This window comes from Xiphias gladius, chromosome 15, assembly GCF_016859285.1.
Source record: "Xiphias gladius isolate SHS-SW01 ecotype Sanya breed wild chromosome 15, ASM1685928v1, whole genome shotgun sequence".
Taxonomy (NCBI): Eukaryota; Metazoa; Chordata; class Actinopteri; order Istiophoriformes; family Xiphiidae; genus Xiphias; species Xiphias gladius.
In genome coordinates, this window is record NC_053414.1 from 9,234,517 (window position 1) to 9,256,445 (window position 21,929).

General features: G+C 41.1%; 1 protein-coding gene across 1 annotated transcript in view; it reads right to left on the reverse strand.

The window, feature by feature from the left end:
* The window catches only part of LOC120800465 (protein sidekick-1-like), a 240,610-nt gene that overhangs the window by 151,064 nt on the left and 67,617 nt on the right, over positions 1–21,929 (reverse strand). The window contains exon 2 of the mRNA XM_040146590.1: positions 17,519–17,524. Within this exon, the coding sequence (XP_040002524.1) occupies positions 17,519–17,524 (6 nt within the window). The remainder of the gene's footprint in view (positions 1–17,518; positions 17,525–21,929) is intronic.

Below are 21,929 nucleotides of genomic sequence, written 5' to 3' on the forward strand. Positions count from 1 at the left end.
TTCCACTTATCTACCACTTTCTTCATACTTTATACCATGTACAGCTGCATTTGTGTCCACCCACTCCACTTCTCATGGCCCTTTGATCCCTTCCTTTTACTTTAAAGAGAGTCTATTTGGAACTAAAGACAGAGATCGAGAGCACCACATCTGAGAGAAACAAGGTCAAATAACAGCATGTTTCACTCACTGATGTCGTCTGTCTCTCTTTCTGCCTCGCTGTCTTTCTCTCTTTCACTCAGTGTCAACACGTCACTCTCTCTCCCCCACAGTCTTCCCTTTTCCTAACCTGTCTGTCTTTCTCACATGTACTATCCAGCCACCTGTCTTTCTATCAAGACCACCTCCCCCTCTCTTTGTTCTTCCCTCCTTCTCTTGTTGCCCTTCGGTCCATCTCTGTCAAAGTGTGTGGCAGCTCAAGGTCTCCTGTTTGTCCTCTCTTTGGGAGGAATGTTGCCTAACAGAGAGACTGGTCTCCAAATGTGAAAAGAGAGTCAAGAGTCAAGAGGCAGGCGTGCGGACATGAACACGTGCGCACACATATAAACACTTTTTTCCTGCTGCAACATGTGCGTGTCTCCGCTTTCAGGCCAGTCTTGTGAAGCTGCTTAGGCAGATTCTGGGGAGGAATTCAATTTGCCGGGGAGATGAGCGCTGTGATAGAGGAGATAGGGAGGAGAGGAGGATGAAAGGACAGGAAGAGAAGAGGAGCAGGGCCACTGCTCCGGGGCTGATAGTCGACCATGATCCCACCCTCTCTCTCTTCTCTCTCTTCGTCTTTCTCGGTCTCTCTGCACTTTTACAGCGAATGGAAATTAGGCCCTAAATGACTTGTCCTTTACAAATGGGCCAGTAAAGATCATTATTCTTACATTGTGCTGCATTAAACATCCCTAAATTAATCCTAAATTTTACTGCAACAGCTGTGGTGAGATGTGAAATTTTCCCTGATCCAACATGAGGTCATGGGGCAACAGCATGGGTAAAGGAGTTGATTTTAGTGTTGGAAGTTTGAAATCTGCCCGGTTTGGTTTAGGAGGTAAAGAAAAAAAAATATTTGGTCGGTCCAGTTTGCATTCAGATACAGTATATAGAGGAAACCCCTGTGGTGTAAATGCATTTCAGAGCACTGAGAGAGAGAACGCAGCAATGAAACTGAAAAAGTTCAGCTCTCACTCCGCCTGCTTAATTATTTGCTATGACTGTGTGTGCGCGCCCACGCGCTCGTACGGTGCAAGTATGTATGTGTGTGTCAGGTCAAAATTAGGGTCACTCACTCCAGAAAAATCACTTTATCTTCATAGAGCTGATCCCCTACTGTGAGACAGGGCTGGCAGAACTGGCTATAGTCTATGAATACTGATTTACTGATAGCCCGTCTCTCTGTCTCACTCTCTCACGTACACACATACATTCACCCTTCACACTTCCTTCTTGATGCATGAGGCTGAAGGAGAGAAAATAACTAAATCAGTTGCTTTTATTTCAAGTAATTCTTCTATGAATAAGTGAGCAAAAGTTGCATGGATAATCTTTTTTTTTTTTTTTTTTTTTTTACAGCGGTAACAGCAGTCTATTTGATTATGGGGTGCTAATGAGTTCTATTCCTTTTTAATCTAATAAGTCAGCCTGCACATGTTTCAACAGGCATTTAAAAACACTTAATTGGACTGACAATGTGTGAGGCAAAAGGAAGAATTATGAGTCGAGTTTTTGGCATGTTGCTGCCAGTCAGGAAATTAGTGTTGGAAGAAAAAAACTAAAATTGTTAAAAGATTTCAACCGATGTTGTTGATGAATACGTTCTGGATAAAGCTGGGAAATAGTAGGATCCCTGCAGCCTAAAAAGATTAGACACCCCACACATAATGACTATTTGCACCAAAACACATATACAGAATACAATACAGAGTTTTTATTCTTGATAGTCAAAAAGGAGCACACATTGCACTGAGTAAGCACTGGGATCAACAAACTGGAGTATGATTAGAGTCACTTCATTAGGCAACCTTAAAATCCCGTGGGAATGTTCCCATATCGAAACCGAATCTGACATCCATCAATAACAGTTTTTTCTTGCTGACTTATGCTGCAGTTTGCACAGAAAAGACAAGGAAAATAGGCAATATGCAACATTTTGATGAAATGCTGGATTGAACAAGAAACTCTGCAGAGAGAGCTGGAAGTGAGTGAACTTCACAAGAGTATGTTGAACTTCAGGTGAGCTGTGGCTCTCACCTGAAAGCTGATGAACTGGATTATAAAATAATTCTGCTTCATGGGATACAGCACTGTTTTTCCTCTTAAAGTGCTGATCTCGAATGTTTCAGTCCTGGTTGACACCTGTAGTTACTGGTGGTAGCAGCAAATGCGGTTTAATGCTACAGGTCACAGAATTCTTGGGGCAGCAAAATAAACTACTGTTGTTTTAGCAATAATTAGCCTTTTCCCATCATTCTGTGAGCAGCCGTAATCTGATTTTATTCTGCAAACGGCATGAGTCTGCCAACACCAGGGCACAGAGAAAGGAGTTGGTTACGGCGCCGAGAAGGTTGGAGGTGTGCTGCCTGTCGCCTGCGGCTCTTCATCTAACAGCTCACTGTGGCGGCTCCTTCTTGTTCCATCACTCCCTGCAATATTTCAGACTGATCCACTGTCCAAGAATGCTGAAAATTAGCATTGCCTGGTTATGTGGACGCATTTTTAAAGAACGATGGTGGTAAGTGCTTAACTCACTGACAAACGCCCTGCATTTCCTTTGACTACTTCATAACAAAAGAGTCAACTTGTGTTCTGCCAGTTAAATGCTTTTGATCTGAAGCTGCAGCAGTAGGAAATATTTGATGTGCATTAGCAGTAACTTAATACAGCATTTTTTTTTAGAAACGACGCCACAAACACCCAGTTTATAATACTGCAAATATATAAATAATGTGATACTTTCATCAGTGGGCCATAGGCTCAATCACCATTGTGTTACCTCATTTGGCAATAGATAGCGATTTATTTATATGAAAGTCTTCGAGTTTGCCACTTCAAAACCATTTTCACATTTATCCTGTTAAGTGATGTTGACAATCCTGATTCCAGACACGTTCAAAATCATCTTAATGAGAACAGAAGGCAAACAATTAGACTCATTAAACACCAAACACGGTATGATTTTATCTTCAACACCAGCTGGTCCAGACTTTAAAGGATGGGTTCACATTGTTTGAAGTCTGTCTTAACAATACTCACATGCCCCTGTGTACATGGAGGGGGTTTTTGCTTGCTCTAATCATTTCTCCTGTCTCCTTTTTGTACTGGTCACTGAAAGATCGCTTTCTAACACAATTCCAATGTAACTGATGGGTGACAAAATTCACAGTCCTTCACGTACGAATCTGTGCAAAAGTTTCAGGCACTAAAAGTTAGGTGAGGATGCTTTCCAAAAAAAAAAAAAAATGCCATGAACAGTTCTTATTTATCAACCAACTTCATGCAAAGTGCAGTAAACAGGAAAATCCTAAAGCAAATCAATATTTGATGTGACCGGCCTTTGCCTTTAAAACAGCACCAGTTCTCTTTAGTACACTTGCACACAGTTTTTCAAGGTACTTGGTAGGTAGGGTTGTTCCAAGCATCTTGGATAATTTGCCACAAATCTTCTTCGAATTTGGGCTGTCTCTATGTCTTCTGTCTCTTCATATGATCTGCAAACTGACTCAATGATGTTGACATCAGGAGCTTGTTCTTCTTGTCCCTTAAGATAGTTCTTTATGACTCTGTTTGTATGTTTGGGGCCCCTGTCAAGCTGCAGAATGTATTTGAGACCGATCAGATGTCTCCCTGATGGTACTGACTGACGGATAAGCATATAAACATCTAAAGTGCCTAAAATCATTGCGTAGTACTGTATATATTCCTAAGTTTATCTAAAGTTAATATATGGCTTCAGCAGTCCGTGTTAGTCAAAGAAGAGTTCTTCTTGGTACAAAAAGCCCTCTTTGTGTTTCTGCAGACACTGTTCCCCTGCTTAGCCACAAAGAGATACTAAAAAAAAAAGGCTAATTTTGATAGATACCCTTGGTCAAAGGCTCATATTAACAGCTGAACTTTGGAATGTATTTTTGCACAGAGGGGGGCCATTTTGTCGCCGTTGACTTACACTGGAACCACAATAGGATTGGATCTCGTAAGTATGAACAGGAGAAAGCGAGCAAAATAAACAAGAAAAAACTGTCGCAGTGTTCGTGTGGACACCTGACTATTTTTTTGAGACAGACTATCCTTTAACAGAACCAGTGTATCTTGGGCCAATCAGTGGTGATTCCCAAATCCACTCAATAATCCCAATGAGTGTCCCTGTACATACAACTGGCCATTAGCCAGCTCCCTCTCTCAATGTCTATTTTACCTACACACACATGTGCATTAAAGGAAACTAACTGAAGGAATCTATTGACCAAAGAAGATTACAGTTAAGAGAAAACGCCTGCTGCCACCTGCTTTGATGATGATGAAATCAAAGTGGCTCTGATACTGCAGCTCACCCACTGATCCCAACAGGCCTCAGCTGAACTGTAAGATACGGAGTCCACAGGGAACTGAACTGCACTGGACTAGAAGTACTGCTCCTGGACAGAAAACAGCAGTAAAAACCTGCACCGGAGAACAAAATGTATCCTCTGCTTTATCCGTTGTTAGATGGAGCAGATGGGGGATTTGGCAGACAGGATGTGAGTGTAGAACTTTGATCAGGAGTTTAACTCATGGCTTTTCAAGTTGGCAGCTGCTTTAATTGACTACTGAAAGTCAGACTGCCTGCAAGAACAAAGCATCTCTCACTGAGGACCGGATAATACACCCCTAACCTCTCTTCCTGCTCAGACAGCCAATCACAGCTCCCTCCTCCAAGTGCCTACCTTGCCTGCTCCAACCATGGTTTCCGCAAGCTTTGACTGACAGCTGTCGTTTAAGAGCTGACAGATGAATGACCAATACTGACGTGCTGATTGGCAGATGCCACACCAGGAGACATGTTGCCTTCACCATCACAAATGCCCACACATGCAAACGCATACGAGTACATACAAGCTAGGGCAAACACTCTAGGCTGGAATACTGAGTTCAGCTGAGTCAACATGCTTGACTTTGCTCGTTCGCTCCTTTGTGTCACAGTGATTGTATGATGTACTGAGAGCTATAGTAGATTCTTAAACAAACTCTACAACAAAAGGTTGTCAAGGAAAAACACATTTGGAAAAAAGGTTTAGCACAAATCACAGCTTTTTCAGTCTGGGTTTACATTCTGTTGTGCTCGACACAGGTATAGTAGCAGGTGAATAATTAATACCATTTTGGCCTGTGCTCATTTAGTGACTAGCCAGTGTGTAGTTCTCTTAATCTAAGCAAGACTGGGTTGTTGACCAAAACTGTGATTGAGCAGTTGTTCTAAAATGTGTTTTTATTGCTTTCCTCTGGCATTTAATAATATCGGTGTAACTATGTGTGTATATACAGTATCTGTGTGTGCGTATACTGGACTTCTAGTTGAAATGTCAAGTTTTAATAAGTAGTGGTTTAACAGAACACAACTAATGTGCAAAAACCTGTCTTGGTACAGCAGGAACGCTCATTAGTGCATGCATTAGTTAGTGTGTATGTGTGTGTGTGTGTATGCGTGCGTGTGTGTGTGTGTGTTCACTCTCTCCACCTTGCATGTCTTATTGCATGTCTGGAATTATGTCGTGAATGCATGGGGTCATGGGAGTGCAGCTCCATGGGTGAGGGAGGTAAAAGGGGCAATAAAATGGGCAGAAGGGCTGCAGAGGAGCGGGAGATGGAGAGGTGATATGGGGGGGTGGTGGAGGGAAATCTCGGGGGGGATGGGTTGGTTGGTTTAATCAGGGGGAAGAGACTGTGATCAGTGACATTTAAGAGGTGGGCCACACTGCAGGGCACATCTGCTAGGACACACACTCACTGAAACACACACGCACAAACAACTGTCAGCTCCTATCTCCTGATGAGCAGACAGGCAGACAGGAGGAGAGAGGAGGTGAATGGGAGTGTCGGGAGGGAGTGAAATAAATACCTCCCGCTGAGACGGCAGCCTCCTCTTTCTCTGAAGAAAGTTGTGCACACAGGTGACTGTGAAAACACCTCGGTACTTTTGAATGACACACACAAACACATACAGACAATAATTATATTGTTTTACTCGGCGCTTTCTTTTTATCCCCCCGACTCCCCCCTCCCTCTGCCTTTTCCTGAGCATTTTACATGCCCTCATTAAAAACAAGAGTCTTTCTGCAGGTAGAAAACAAACTTGTATTTACACACACACACACCAATCCAATCAGTCAGGGTTGCGGTCACAGACAGAACCGAAAAAGGACAAAGGAAGAGGGAAGTGTGGAGTAGTGTGCGTGCCACTTGTACGACCATGTAGTGGTGATTGGGGTCAATACCAGTTTGCTCATGAACCTGTCGGACACGATCACCACACCATCCTCACATCACGGCCACTGGGCTTCACAGACACACACACACACACACACATACACACACACTTGACCCAGATTTCACACCGATACTGAGAGATTTCACAAACACGACTGAATTCAAACATGTGATAGTCTAACAACATGACTCCAGACTCCATCTCCCTCAAGACACACAGATATACACACACAAATACAAGGGGGCCCTGTATATGCAGAATGAGACACAAACTGAGATTGTAATGTGTGGTCTACTGAAGTCTATATGGACCTCAGGAAGCATACTTCAGAGAAAGTATCGCTCTCCCTCTCCGTCCTTCTTTCCTGTTAGCATCTCACTTCTCTTCTCTGGCTCCCACACTTTCTGCTACGACTAATTCTATTGTCCTGGTGTTTTAATATCCATATCTGTTCTCGTCTCCCAGTCTTCAGTCGAGGACTTAAGATCATAAGACAGTCTCCCTTTCTCTCCCTCCCCTGTTTTGTCTAATTTTTGTCTGCCCATCCTTTACTAAAGCTCAGGTGCTCTCTTTTGTGTCTACGTGTGGTGCAAGTACCCAGGCACTCTCCGCACACCTGTCTGCGCAAGCCATCGTGACAGCTGCCACCGTCCTGACCTTGAGCATTGTGGGCTACGTGGTTTCGAAATGATTGACGAATCGTATCCTTTCGTTCATTATTGAAGGCGGAGATCAAAACCATGTCACCGGGGATATCACCGTGACAGCCCCGGCAGACCAGACAGGGTTTAAGAGGGGAGAGAGCAGGAGGAGGATGTGGGCGAGGGAGAAGGTCATCCGAGCAAAGTCTGAGGGAGGGGAAAGGCGCAGGGAGCAGGAGAGCTGGGAGGACGGAAGGGGGAGCATCCTAAATCGCAGCATCACTTTTTTGTTTCACTCTGCACTCTTTTTCTACTCAAGCACTAGTTCAGAGATCCTGAGGCTCCATCTGTGTCCAGCTCTCTGCTCACAAAGGGCTCCAAAAAAAACCAAAAATAATAATAAAGAAAGACGGGCAGGAAGTCAAAGAGAGTAAAGCTCTCTCCATTAACTAATCAGGTCATATTTGCAGTATTGATTAAAATGATAATTTGACTCTTATTATACTAATGAACCTAAAATGCATGCCTCATTTAAACCTCTGTGAGACATTCACACCAAGTGTCATATGAGAATTACCGAGGTCACAAATTCACATCACATGGGGAAGAGACATCATATTCTGAAGGCGTCTTGCCTTTTGTGGCATTTGAAAAGGTAGTCTAAATAATTTAGGCTACCAGCTACTTACAATGCCATCCTGACAACCAGGAGGTTTTAATTTAATTTACTTCATGTGACTGTAACGAATCAGGTGTGATCTGCAGAGGTTTAAACGTGAACGTGTAGGGATGAGTTTAAAATAGACTACCAGTCTGAGTGGGATCATTCTACATAGACACGAGTAAAGCCAAATTTTGAACTTTTTTCAAACACCTCAACATGGAGATCAAAACAACAAAGCGTACCTTCACACCTGAAAAGGTGATCGGTACAGACTGTCTGACATCCCCCCACAAAGGAAATATATCTGAAAACTGTGAATTCAGCCCTTCAGGGAAACGCTGACGTCAGTGCTAGTGATGAGTAATTTATGCTCTGTTGCATTCATATTGGTGCCAGGAAAAAAAATCAGGCACAAACTAGAAGTACGTCTCCAGTGTCCATCCTCGCCATACACTCTGAACTTTGTCCCACAGTCTTCACTGTTTCATCTCTCTTTTCAGTCTTTTACCAAATCTGCTTTCATCAGTCTCCACCATCCTCGCCTGATGTTCACCTCTATCCTCTTTTCATCTCTGCCCTGCAGCATTGATTTTGAGCTGGACTGAAGCATAGCTCTCTATTCAAAAGGAGTGCACGTTAGGCCTGGCAATGCCATTTACCCGTTTCTTGTGTGGGCACGAATAAACTTAATAGCTTTAAGTTTCACTTCCTCGACCTGATTCTCTCACCAACTAATTCACTGTCTTTGTCCCTCTGCCCTTTTCTTCACACATTTTAACTAATTTGTTGTTGTTGGATAAGTGGGAGGTGTTTTAGTGTGTGTGTGTGTGTGTGTGTGTGTGTGTGTGTGTGTGTGTGTGTGTGTGTGTGTGTGTGTGTGTGTGTGTGTGTGTGTGTGTGTCATGCTTATGCCTGACTCTGGATGAGTCCATATGTTCTGTGAATGAAAGTATGTGTGTGCAAATGTGGATGTTTACTTCCTCTACTTCCTCCTTTCCACAGTGACAACATCTGCCACCAACTGCAAGAAACACCACGTCTTCCTCGTCTCCCTCGTTCAATCACCCCCCCCCCTCTCTTCCTTCCTTCCTCATCAGACAAGGGCAGCTCAGTGACAAACCATTTGAAGGGCAGACTCCACCTCCGTAAATGTTCTTCTTACAGACTTAAATTAATTCAGTTACACTGAGAAATGTCCTTGCCAAGATACAATATGACTTTCTTTTTCTGGCCGTTTACTTACTTCAATGTTTATACACATACGGAGAGCTTATGCACAAATATAGACACAGATAGAAGGTCAGACACATACTTATCCCAGCACAGATGTTTCTAGCAATAGCAAACAAGTCAACTGATAATGACTAAGAAAGCACAGCCAGGGAAGTGTTTGAGGCATATGTGCTCATTGGTTGCCGAATAATTCATTGTTTAGCTTTTCAATTCCTCAGCATTTTGTTGAGCTGGTGGAGGGGGTATTTTTAGATTGCTTCTGGGTGAACATTTAAGAGGCGCCTGTGAGGGTGGTCTAAAGAGATGGTTGTTCAAAATATCTTTAATCATCTTGCTGTCACAAATATTCTCTGAGACGAACGCTGATTTGCGCTTGTTCGCAGGTATACTTTTCTCATATTCACCAAAAAGTCATTAACAGCAGTAGTCGTCCCAGTTTAATACGCAGGGTTATGGGGGAGTCAGTCATTAGTCACAAGTTTTTTCCCCATCAAGTAAGGATGATGCATGACTGAAGCTTTTTTTAACAGCAGGCACACCACATGCTTCCAGCGGCCTTATCATGCTGGTGTCTGGAAGAAAGCTTCAGGCCATAGAACTAATATTCGCTGTAACACTCAGACTAAGTCACAAAGACCTGCATGAGTAAATTTCAGTGGGGAATATGAACCTTTCAGCGCTAACTGAACAGATTCTTGGCCTGGGCTTAAGAGGAAAACAAAAACAACATTTCAGAAGTGTCCCCACTCAGACAGACGAGAAAACAATCATCGGCACATGATGCAAAGAGACAGGACAGCTCATTCAAACTCTAGATACAGAAACACAATGTGAATCTGTTTCTTGAGTGTGTGTGTGTGTTTGTATGAGTTAGTGAATCACTGGACTAAAATAAGACAAGTCAAATATGATTATACTATTGGTTTTTTTATTCACTATTTCAGACTCTCTTTAAGCTCCTCTTTAGTTTTTGGACAATGGATAATGATTCTATGCTATTTGTAAATTAGATCCAAAAGACCAAGATTGCTGTTTATTTAAAAAGGGAAATTGATTGGAATGTTTTTTTTTAATGTGTTTGACTAGGTTACAATACAAATTATCCCTCAAGCGTAGATGTAAAGCATCTTTTTTTAAGCAGTATGACCATGGATCTGCTGAAACAGAAATATGGCTGGCTTAACATTGCCTGTTACCTCTACCCACCAAAAAATACTTGGAGACATCGAGATACCGGGCAGTACATCTGCACACACATACAAGCGTCTCAAATGAATACATACACAAAAACAGAGAGGATACGGTCGCTCTTCCAAATGGCCATGACAGGGAGCTCTAGTTAGGAGCACAGAAGTTGAAAAAAGCAATTTAAAAAAAGCCCAATTACAAAGGCTTTACCCGTGGAGTGCTGCAGATACCATATCCCCTCTCTCGAACAACCAGTTATGGGCGAAGGACAAGAGAGGGTGAAAGAGAGAGATGTTGGAAAACTTCAAAGCTCGTCAGGAATTTAAAGTTCAGAGTTTCATCTCCCGGAGTCTTCTTGCAATTTGTAAGTCAATGTGGTGAGATGTGTGTGCATGCGTGACCGTGCGCACACACTCTATTTATGCATGCGTGAGTCTGTGTGTGTGGGCTTCTTTTACTATGTTCATGGGGTCTGAAAACCGGGAGCCCACTAAACTTGTGGGGTTTGACAGCTTTGTGGGGACCAAAATACCTAGGTTTAGGTTAGGGTTAGTGTTACGGTTGGGGTTAGGCATTTAGCTGTGATGGTTAGGGTTAGGCTAAGGGGCTAGGGAATACATTATGTTAACGACAGGTCCCAATCACTACGGCAAAAGAGGGATGTGTGTGTGTGTGTGTGTGTGTGTGCAACAAGAGCAAAGCAATGCTGTACATCCTGCAGGTATGTGGCAGTCCATATACAGTTTTTTGGATTTAAAATATGCTATTGAGAGAGAGACATATAGAGACAGAGCGGTCACAGGTGTTCCTTGTCCATTATAGTCCAGTTCAGTTGAACTACAAATTAAAAGGATGAGTGATTTCAAGTGAGGACATACTGTACGCCACCTCTCACCTCGCTCACACTCTCTTTCTCTCTCACTTCACTGAATGGCCTCTCACTTCTCTCTGATTCCTCCTCCTCCTGTTCGAGCTCTAACCAGCTGTTAGAAGAGTGAACACAAACCACTTACAGCATTTTGAATAGAAAAGTCCGTAGTGCAAAAGCTGGCGGTTGTAGGACACGTATCCCGCCCTCTTCCTCCCAAAAGCCAATCGTCTGTTTTAAGAGGAAACATATCAAGCCGATTGTGTTGTTGCACTGATGCATGGGAAACCCTGTGCATGTGTAGTAGAAGTATAACCTTTGGAAAAAAGGCCTTTTGAACATTATTTTGGGGCAAAGTCACCAAACTTTTAAGGCATTTTTTATCAGATTGATTCTATACATGCAGTTTTTATGTCCTGGTGACCATTGAAAGTGAAGTTATGGCTCTCTCCCCATTCCTTTACATAGGAACCTGGTCTTATTAACCTGACACTGCCTTGGGGCATTGCCAGAATGGCTGCCGTGTGGCGAGACTTGCCTATAAGGACTTTGATCTAACCCTACGGCTTCTCTTTGGTTCTGCACCTAAGCGCTGCGCCATCATCTCCATCTCACCTTCTGCCCCTCCTCAGTCTCATTCTTTTGCTCCCATGCTGTCATTTAGCACTGCAGCCGATGATGAAGCGTTCCACCGCCATCGCCCTACCCCTCACCCCCCTATGCAGTCAGCACTTTTCTTCACTCACCTCATTTCAATCTCTCCATCTTTCTTGATTTCTGTCCTTTTATTATTTATATCTGCTTTATGGATATGATGATAAAGGGTGAGCACAGAGAAATATTGTACGCACCTGTGCTGTTTTTTGCGCTATTGTTTCTTGGTAGCAAAACGTTTAACACGAACACACATCCTCAGACACAGCTTATCTGTCTCCTTTTTTAACTGTACAAAAAAAAATTGTTGCAGGTCAGGACCTGCTTTTCCTTTAGTCTGTTGATGAGATAAACAAGCACTCCCTCTCCCTCTCCGTCTCTCTCCTGGTGACACCACATGCCTGTATTAAACGTGACACTCTTGTTAATCCACATTCAGTCAGCTACTGCATCTCCTGAATGCACCAATCCAGGTGTACAGACCTGAGCCAAGAGAGCTCATGAATTGCTAATGGGAAAGCCACAACAACGCTCTTATTCACAGAAAATGGCCTTTACACCATCAGCTCCAATATTGGCTGCCGGTAGGGAGAAACAGGGGGAGATTGATCGAACATAAAGGGTGAGAGAGTAAAGCGATATGTGTCTGGGTGAGAGAGTAATTGACTGTGTGTGTATGTGTGTGTGTGTGTGTGTGTGTGTGTATGAAAGAGAAGCAATGTGTGCAAGGGTAAGGTAAAAAGAAGAAGAGAAATGGAAGATATTATATGAAGTTATTGGAAAGCGACAGAGACAGTAATTTCAAACGCAGCCCATCTGCCAGTCTGTCTGAAAGGCTTATCGGCACGCGTGATAAACAAACTTGATAAAGGAGCACATACAACAGTACTCTCTTTTCTTTCACAGACACACGAGTACAATGCATGTGTACTGTGCTTTTGATATTGTTTTTGGCAAAGATCTCCTGGCATGAATAGGAAGGAAGGGTTTCCAAGCTATAACAGTAAAGAGGGAACCAAGATATGTGAGCTCTGCCTAAACTGGAAGGTTTTTATCATAATCTAGTCTGTCTTCACCTTCACCTGTCATTTTTTCTCTTAACCTCACCCCTTCTCTCTGACTCTCTCTCTCCAGTGTATTCTGCAAGAGAATTGATAGTGGGCGTAAAAAGTGTCCAGAACACTTTAATGTTTTGCCTTTGGCATAGTGACACCTGCGGCTCTAGAACAGGCTGACGAGTCATGCATTGCTGGCAAAAAAAAAATGGTTTCTCCTGTGACTTGAGAAGAGGAGTCAATGAGTGTTTATGAAGCAGCCAAACCTCAGATCTAGAAAAGAGAACAAAAACAAACTCCAAGCCGTGCAACTGAGAGTGACATTTATTTTGTTAAGCATTGACGTCGACAAATCAAGACTTAACAGGAAATTATAATTTCAAAAAACAGCTGTAATATTTTAAGTAAATAAGTATCATAAGGGTTATTGGAGCGAGGCAGGAATAAACAGTGGATGTTTATTCACAGGAGAGAGAAAAGCAAGCAGGCACAATGACACCACAAATACAACTGTTATCTTTAATGGGGGCCTCTTTGCATACAAACTCCAAATATCACTTTGATAAAGTCTGGGTCTAATTAGTCAAGCTAATCAGCAGGGGGCCTGGCAGCTAGTCCTCCCTGCTCTGCAGTCTCTCTCCTTGGCTGGGGCTCTGCAGAAGTCTCCTCACTGTGGAGAGCAGAGCAACTGTTGGCTCAGGAGGTTTTCTTGCATATTAAAACTGCCAAACAACACCTAAAGCAAAAATGTGAACACTGTGAATGTTAAGCAAAAATACCTTTCCCCCTTCTATAATATGAGTTAAATACTGTTCTTTAAACTGCCTGAGACTGAACCTGCTGTACAGGCTTTAAGTGAAAGCCACGAGAATTCATACAAGAGGGAAAAATGCTCAAATTCATAAAACCATTTCACAGAAATAATGTAAGAATGGCCTTTTACAAAAATGACACATTTGCTATTTAAGCAATAACACATAATTTAAGAAAATAACATTTCTCTACTAATCTACTGGGCGAAGGAAATAACTATATCACAAAATGTTTTACATTGTTTTGTAATATATAGGTTGTCGAAGAAAGTCAAAGTTGACAGCTATCAAGCAAAAACCTTGCATATTGGAAACAAATGATTGTGACATTTAAATCTCTAATGTATTCTAAGCAATTATAATGTATGCATATGTCCTCATTAGCATGCCTAAAACAACTTATGCTGATTTATGTATCATAACTAAGACACTTTACTGATATGTACAACATAATATACAAGCACCTTCTTTATATTTCTAACTTGTTTTTAGAGGTTGTCTTCCAAGACTATAATGTATTATTAAAGCCACTTTTTAATGCAAGACACCTCATGCGGAAAATATACAACAAAGTATTGTTATAACTGCTCGTGTTTTCATGGTTCACAGAGTCAATGATTTATGCAGCACAGTAAGTTGTCACATCTGCGCTAACTAATGTTAAATGCACGCCGCTCCATTTTAAAGTGAATACTGAAAGCTGTATTGTATCATGCTGAGGGTAAATTATTGTTTTAAAGTGCCAATCCTGATATAAAATAAACAATTAAAAATCACAAGCTCTGAATGTTCTCTTCAGGTAAATTGATGTTGCATGATGAATCCCAAAATACAACTCAGTAGAATGTTGGACCTCATCGGGTAGTTAAACTAGCGTCACACAAACTCTCACTGAATCAAACATCACCACCATACTTGGCCTGAAACTGTAAAGTCTATTGGTATGACAAAGTCTGCTTAATTAAAGCTTGTATGATCTTACCATGTCATTTAATCTCCTGTGGTTTACAAAACTATAATTTTGAATTGGGATGGACAGTGGAGTTTCAGTTTTGATCTAATGAATATGTGTTAGCTGGAGGGTGTAAAAGTGAGCCAGCAGATATCTCAAATAATAATAAAAAACCTCTGATATAAAGTAAAAGCAACATATCCATTTTATACCTGATGTAAGCATAAGTCACAGTATGTTTTGAAGCGCTCATGGCTACTTCTTTCTTTCACAGAGGTCAAAAATAGCCCAGAGAAAATTCTTAATGCACAAATTACACTGTCTAAGATGTGAAATGATGAGATGGAAAAACAGACATACACAGCCATGCAGTTTTACTTTTCTCAAAAAATAAATAAATAAATAAATAAATAAATAAATTATGTGGAACCACAGAGCAGAAGGAGTCACACCACCTCTGCACTGCTAAAACTTTTGGCAACGCTGTATTTCTTCGGGGATATTTTCAGCAGACAGTGGCGCATACAGCAGGAATGTCACAATCACTCCAGTGCTGGTATAGCTATGGGGACAGGGACAACATTTTCATTTGGCACAAGAAGTAGACAAATTCAGCACCACCCAAAATTATTTTTTTTCTTTAGCAAGATTCACCAAATGTCAACCGACTATTTATTCTCAAAGAGAGGCCTTTGAGACAATATGTCAAAGACAGACAAAGGTTTCAGCTGTTTTTTCAGTAAATTGAAAGGTGTGAACCTACAATTGCCAAGTAAAATTAATGGAACGGATAGCTTAACAGTAACCTCAGGTATTAGGTCCACTGCCCAATTAGCAACACAACTATTGCCTGCGGCTTGCTTGTTTGCTTAACTCACATTTAGTCCCCATTTACACTTGCTATTAACATGCAAAGGGCATGGCAAAAAAGGCAAAAGGCATGTTAATTAAAAGGTGTAAATGCATGCAGGATGCAACGAGACCACATCTGGAGCTGGCTCTCATTGCGGACATAATGTATCTCGGCCTGGTGTAGAGCCCATACAGCAGCATTGCTTCTTTCAACACGGCACACATCATTTTACTTCATAGGTCTGCCAGCTCCACCTACCTACGCAGGGTATATGCAGGAATCCTGAAGCTAAATTCAATAAGACCTTTAAGACTTTTTTTAAGACCTTTTCAAGATATTTTAAGACCTCAGCGCCACTTCGAGCTGTAACTGGTTGCATCAGCGACACAACTTTAACTTACATTTACTATACATTGATTTTGAGATTGCAAAAATAAACAGTCTTAGTTTGCAGTAACTTCTATGGACCACTGTCTCAATACAACAGATGTCAGACAAGCCAGGGGGGAACAGAGCTCAAGACAATAAATTAAGTGACTAACCCAAAGGCAAGGTTTATTAGTATCATAATTATAGTATCACACAAATACACACGCACGTGTTCTTTGCATGCTTTGCTCTTTTCCAGTCACCTTCCATTGCCTAACAAATTTTCACACAAACATTGTTGGGAATCACCTTGTCGGCGTGCTCTTGGGAAGGTGGGGCTCTACAGCAGTGAATGGCAACTCAGCCATTAGAAGGACACTCCTAGGCCTACAGTATATTAAAATTAAGACTGATGAAGCCACATACACAAACACTCACACACACAGTCTTTTGAAATCATTAATTTCAGAACTCAGAATTTAACTATATGTACTTCTGTAAACTTTGAACTTGGATAATGGTAATATATGAAACAAACTTTGAACTGTGGGAGTGGCTCCCTCCTTACAAATACCTCCCTATTCACAGATTATTTCTATTATCTATAAATCTGCTGATTATTTTCTCAATACATTTAATGTTTTTAAATCGCTCCTTTTGTCTTAAAACTGTCCCAAACCCAGAGATATTCAGTAAAAGTCAAAGAAAAGTAACAAACGTTCATTTTTGAAAAGCAGTCATGAGTGGATTTTTGAGCATTTTTGTTTGTAAATGGACCTAAACAATTATTACTGCCTCTTATTTACTGTAAATCAATAGATTAGTCAACTATTCGCTTAATCTCTACAGAAAGCTCATTAATGCCATGTGAACTGTAGGTCCCGTGGCCTGTCATCCGTCTTCATGAACCAAATAACATATCCAGCTACAGATTGTACAGTATCTTGTAGATTATAATATTAGGTTAAAAAAAATATATGGTATATGACACATTTAGTAGAACTGAAGGAAAACTGTTTTCCTTGCAGCATATACTATTTTTTGAAAGTAGCTAACCACAAACTCAATATTAAGTCATTAAACCTATAATAACTGCTGTTGTATAACCTATTTTTGTGACACTGCTCTGCTGTGCATGCTGAATGTTCAGGAAAACATGGGTGTAGGAGTACTATAATATTGACATATCCTCAACACTTCATTTGGAAGGCTCACCCTAGTGTAAATATATTGAAAAAAAGTTGATAAAAATGTGCAATAAAGTTCTTGTCTGACAAATCAACCATTTAAACAATATTAAGCTAGAAAAATGAGGGGAACACTTTTGGCTGTCATCATGCAGCTTTAGGCAGCACTCCTGTGGCCACCACAGCATTAGAAGGCCGACGCTGCTCTGACCTACACACAGCAGCTCCCCGGGCAGCAATATCCCATGGCCGCCCCTCGGGACAGCACAGCAGAGACAGGTAATAAGCTGCAATCTTAGTGTGAATGCTGGAGTGCAGGCAAGACAAAGATAGATGGTACAGTAGAAATACAGTACATCCCACAAACACACTTAACCATTCCATAACACACACACACACACACACACACACACACACACACACACACACACACACACACACACACACACACACACACACACACACACACACACACATACACACAAACACACATTCACGTACACAAACACACTTGGTTGTAAAAGCTGTACTGTGAGGATGTATTGTTGAGTTCAGACTAATTGGACCATTCACTACTGTTACACTGAATCACACCTGATTCTATCCCTGAAATGTGTTCCAGTGTGTGTACACACCTATGTGTGTTTATGTGTGTTTCCAGGCACATCTTTATGGCCAAACCTCAATCACTAAACAGATACTTCTCAGCGCTTTGATCTGACTCTTGACTTTGACCTTTTAGACTGCTTTCAATCAGGTCCTCACAGTCCTGACTGTCTGGCAGACGCAGGCACTTATCAGAGTCTCTCTCTCACACACAACACACACACACACACACTTAGTGACAGGTCCTGTCTCCAGTTGACAGGGTTTTATATCAGCAAAGACATCCAGCCGCCCACAACCATCCTCCCTCCCCCCTGACCCTACGACCATGCCATGATGAGGGATGGGACAATCTGCTCCGTGACAGCTCCACTCATACAATGACACTCATACACACACAGACACACTCACACACACAGACACACACACACACACACACACACACACACACACACACACACACACACACACACACACACACACACACCGAAGGCACACACACTCATTGAACACAAAATGACAGAGGGTAAAGCTTCCGTCAATGTATGCCTGCATCATGCACACGTGTGTGTGTGGATATCATAAGAAAACATGCCTGCACTTGTTTTTGTGTGTGTGTGTGTGTGTGTGTGTGTCAGTGTGCGGCAGCCTCTTAAGTGAAGGCTTTGTAAAACTCTTGTTCATCATAACTGTGATGTTCTAGCCCGAGGGCTTAGTGGCATAAAGCAATTTCCCTCTCGTTACACCAGGCGTATATTAACCTCCAGAAACCGTCAAACACACAAACACTCACTCAGACACACACACACACACACACCACTCACGTGCCATTTATCTGTCGTCTCAAGTATAGCGGGGACGATTCTCTTGAGTACGTTATTTATAATGCGGCTGTGTACTTCCTTATCAGCTTGCTAGTCAACTGGGTAAGATCTGTCTCCCACTGTAGCCTTTGTGAAGGCTGTTTCTGAACACTTAATGAATGCTAAGGTTGACAGACTCAAGGGGTAGAAGAGGCAGTGTTAAAAACACCTGTTCGTCTCTCTGATAAAGGTTTAAAATGCCCCCAAAAAAAAATTCAAAGAAAGAGGAACTCAGAGCAGTGGATTGACCAGACTATGTTGTTTTACTGATGGAATTAATGCTGTCGAACTCTAAATTATCCCAAATTTATCAGGACAACAGGTACAGGTTGAGTTTGCAGCAACAGCAAACACAAGGAAGAGCAAACTAACATATGAACATATCTGAAAACAAAGAGACAAGTTACTAAAATATGATAAAACATACGTATTAAGACAGGAAATTAGGAATAAAGGCCTGACCTGAAGTGTGTTTCAACTAAAGACCAGCTTACCCCTGAAGCTGAGGTAAATAAAGACCCCCTGACATCTTTTGAAGGCTTACAGTAAAGCGAAGGCCTGGCATTGTGCTGCAATTGCAACAGGCTGTCCTGGGTTGTACAGTGTTAGATACCTGTCAGGGCAGGACCATCTATGTCCCTTGTTATTCCTAAAATAATTAAAAGATGGTTTATATTCGGCGAAATGCTGACCAGAAATCCTAGATTTTTTGTGGGAACAACCTTTACATGACTTATCGTGGGTTCTGTTGTTCAACTTGCGCAACTTAGTTCACTGCAGCTGTAATAGCAGTTCAGGTTTGCAACCTCATTCCATCCATAGCTTTGTAAAAAATAGCTCTTTTAAACAGTCCCTTTTTTAATCAGTCTCTGCACTTGTTGCATTTATTCATCCCTCAGGAACTATGAAGGAGTGATTATCTACTCCCAGCTAAAGTAGACAGTTTAGTTTTTCACAATGCCCGCTTCTACTCACTCTCATTGTCTTTCTTAAACTTCCTTTTGCATCTAGTGCTATCTGTCTTTCATGCTTGTTTTCCTCATTTATATTTTCTTTATTTATTCCAATCCTACCCAAACAACTCCCCCCTCCCATCACTTTACCATTTTTTTCTCCCAGTCTTCCTCCTGTCCATCTTCTGTCTTTTCATTTACTACAGATTGATGGTGGAATCTATGCCTGCAATATCTAATGAGCAGCGAATAACAAAGGAGTTGGAGTTGGAGAGGTCAGGATAAGGAATTCTACGTGAAGAGGGAAAGGCAAGAAGATGGGAGAACGCATGATTGGAGGGGACTTGTCCAAGTTAGAATCAGTGAGAAGCAATTAAGGCAGAACCTGCAGGCAGAGTGTCTGTGTGTGTGTGTGTGTGTGTATATATATATATATATAATATATTATATATATATAATATAATATAATATATATATATATATAATATAATATAATATAATATATTATATATATTATATAACACGAAATAATAAAGAACTGCTCGGGAAAAGGTGAGACAAGAGAAGAAAATGGGAGAGAAGGAAAAATGGAGAGCAGGAGAGAAAGAAGACTTGACCACAGTTGGACAGCCACTCTGCAGGATTCCACAATAATGCAACCACATCCTGTAAATAAAGAAACAAGATGCATTGTAGGAGCCAGGAGGAAAACAGTTTTAACCATCTGTGTGTGCATGCATGTGTTTGTGCATGTACTTTTGCATGATACAATATGTCTGTGTGTGAGTTATTATAAGGAGAGAGATAAAGACAAAGAAAGACAACCATAAAAAACACAAGCAAAAAACAAATGCTGGTTTAAGCTTCTCAAAAGTAAGGATTTGCTGCTCATCTGTCATTATAAATTGAATATCTTCAGGTTTTGGACTGGAGGACAAAATGACCAATTCGATGTGGCGCTGCAATGTTTACTGAATTTGTCATTCCAAAGTCAACTGTCAACTACTTACAGTTTCTCCACAATTGTTTAAACACATTTTATGAATCTTTGGCTCATTTTCACAATATGCTAAACACAGAACACAAAACCACAAACACAAAATTCAAAACTCTACAAATGTCTAGCAAAAGCCATTACTGCGTTCAAAACTGTTTTCTTTTTCCAATTTTTTTTTGCATCAGTCATCATCTGCAATAGATCTTTCTACCAACCAACAACACACTAATGTGCTCAGCACAGTGACAGTAATGTGTATGTACCCTAAGATATGTAAATAAACACATGTACACAAAGCAATACAGTAACAAAAACATTAATTTTATTTCAAAAATGCAGTATTTTGGAACACTTGTGTTATGTATGGAACACTTGACATACAATACAGGAAAAAAAAAAACATTAAAAACATTCAATAAGATAAATTTTATTTTTTTCTGTAAAAAAAGTAATAAAAGTGGCTCATTTTTTTAAAACAAATGTAAAATGTAAGAAAAAAGAAATAAGGCTGCATCCTACCTCCTACTTTGATCTGGCCACAGCACCTCATCTACATCACAAGCAATGCTCTCCCTTGCTAAACAGCAGGGAAAGAATCTTCTGGATGACTGATCCAGCCACCGAGAGCCACCACATCAACTTCACCACATGCATCCAATCCATCTCCGAGCCGAAAAAAAAAATCTGCAGTTGGGTTTTACGTATCAAGAATACGTTGGGAGGTATAGAACAATAAATTGTGGGTGGTTGATGAACCAGTTGTGGTCCTTCCAGCATGGAAGGAATATCATTATACAAAATTGGTTAATTTGCATTTACTTCTGAAGATATTCTAAACTCTTTACATAAAATTCAAGGGTGCCAATAATTTCAACCAGGACTGTACTACAGTATACACACAAAGAACAGTAGCATGATGCAGATTCTAGGTAATTTACCGGTTCTTATTTCTGCATGTACAGATGATTGATGCAACGTGTAGCAGCTCAGGTTGGGCTGAACTCTCAGCCCAGCCTCGCTCATACTCAATCCATGGTTGAACACATGGTCAACCAATGTGGCCCTGATCTCATCTGAGACAATTGTCCTTCTTCATCCTTGTCCTCCTATTCCTCCTTTTACTCTCACTCCTTGACCTCCAGTTCTTGCTTCCACATTGACCTCCAATTTCCTCCAAAACAGAGGAGCTTATCTGTGGCCTCTTTATATTTCTAAAGCTCTGATTTCTAGTTGATCAATTGAGCAACTAGTGTTTACACCTGTGAGGAGTGGGCGTTGCTTACTGGTAAATAAAGCTTGGCATTGTGATTGCTGTTGCTTTCCAAAGGACCACAAGAGTTTTTAATTTTGAATGTTGTTTGTGCCTAATTAAGAGAACCATGTGTAGTGTTTTGCAAAAAGCTTGATTTACAATTGAAAACTGAGTGTGAAACAGAAATTGTGTTTGCAATTTTGCAGACTATTTTGTAGGTTTAGGGATTTGGTACAAGAGTTTCAGGTTTCAGTGACTGTGTTTAAGTTCAAATTTTAGTGTGTAAACAAAAAATCATTTAAGACTTTTCTTTTGTGGAGAATTCCAATCATTT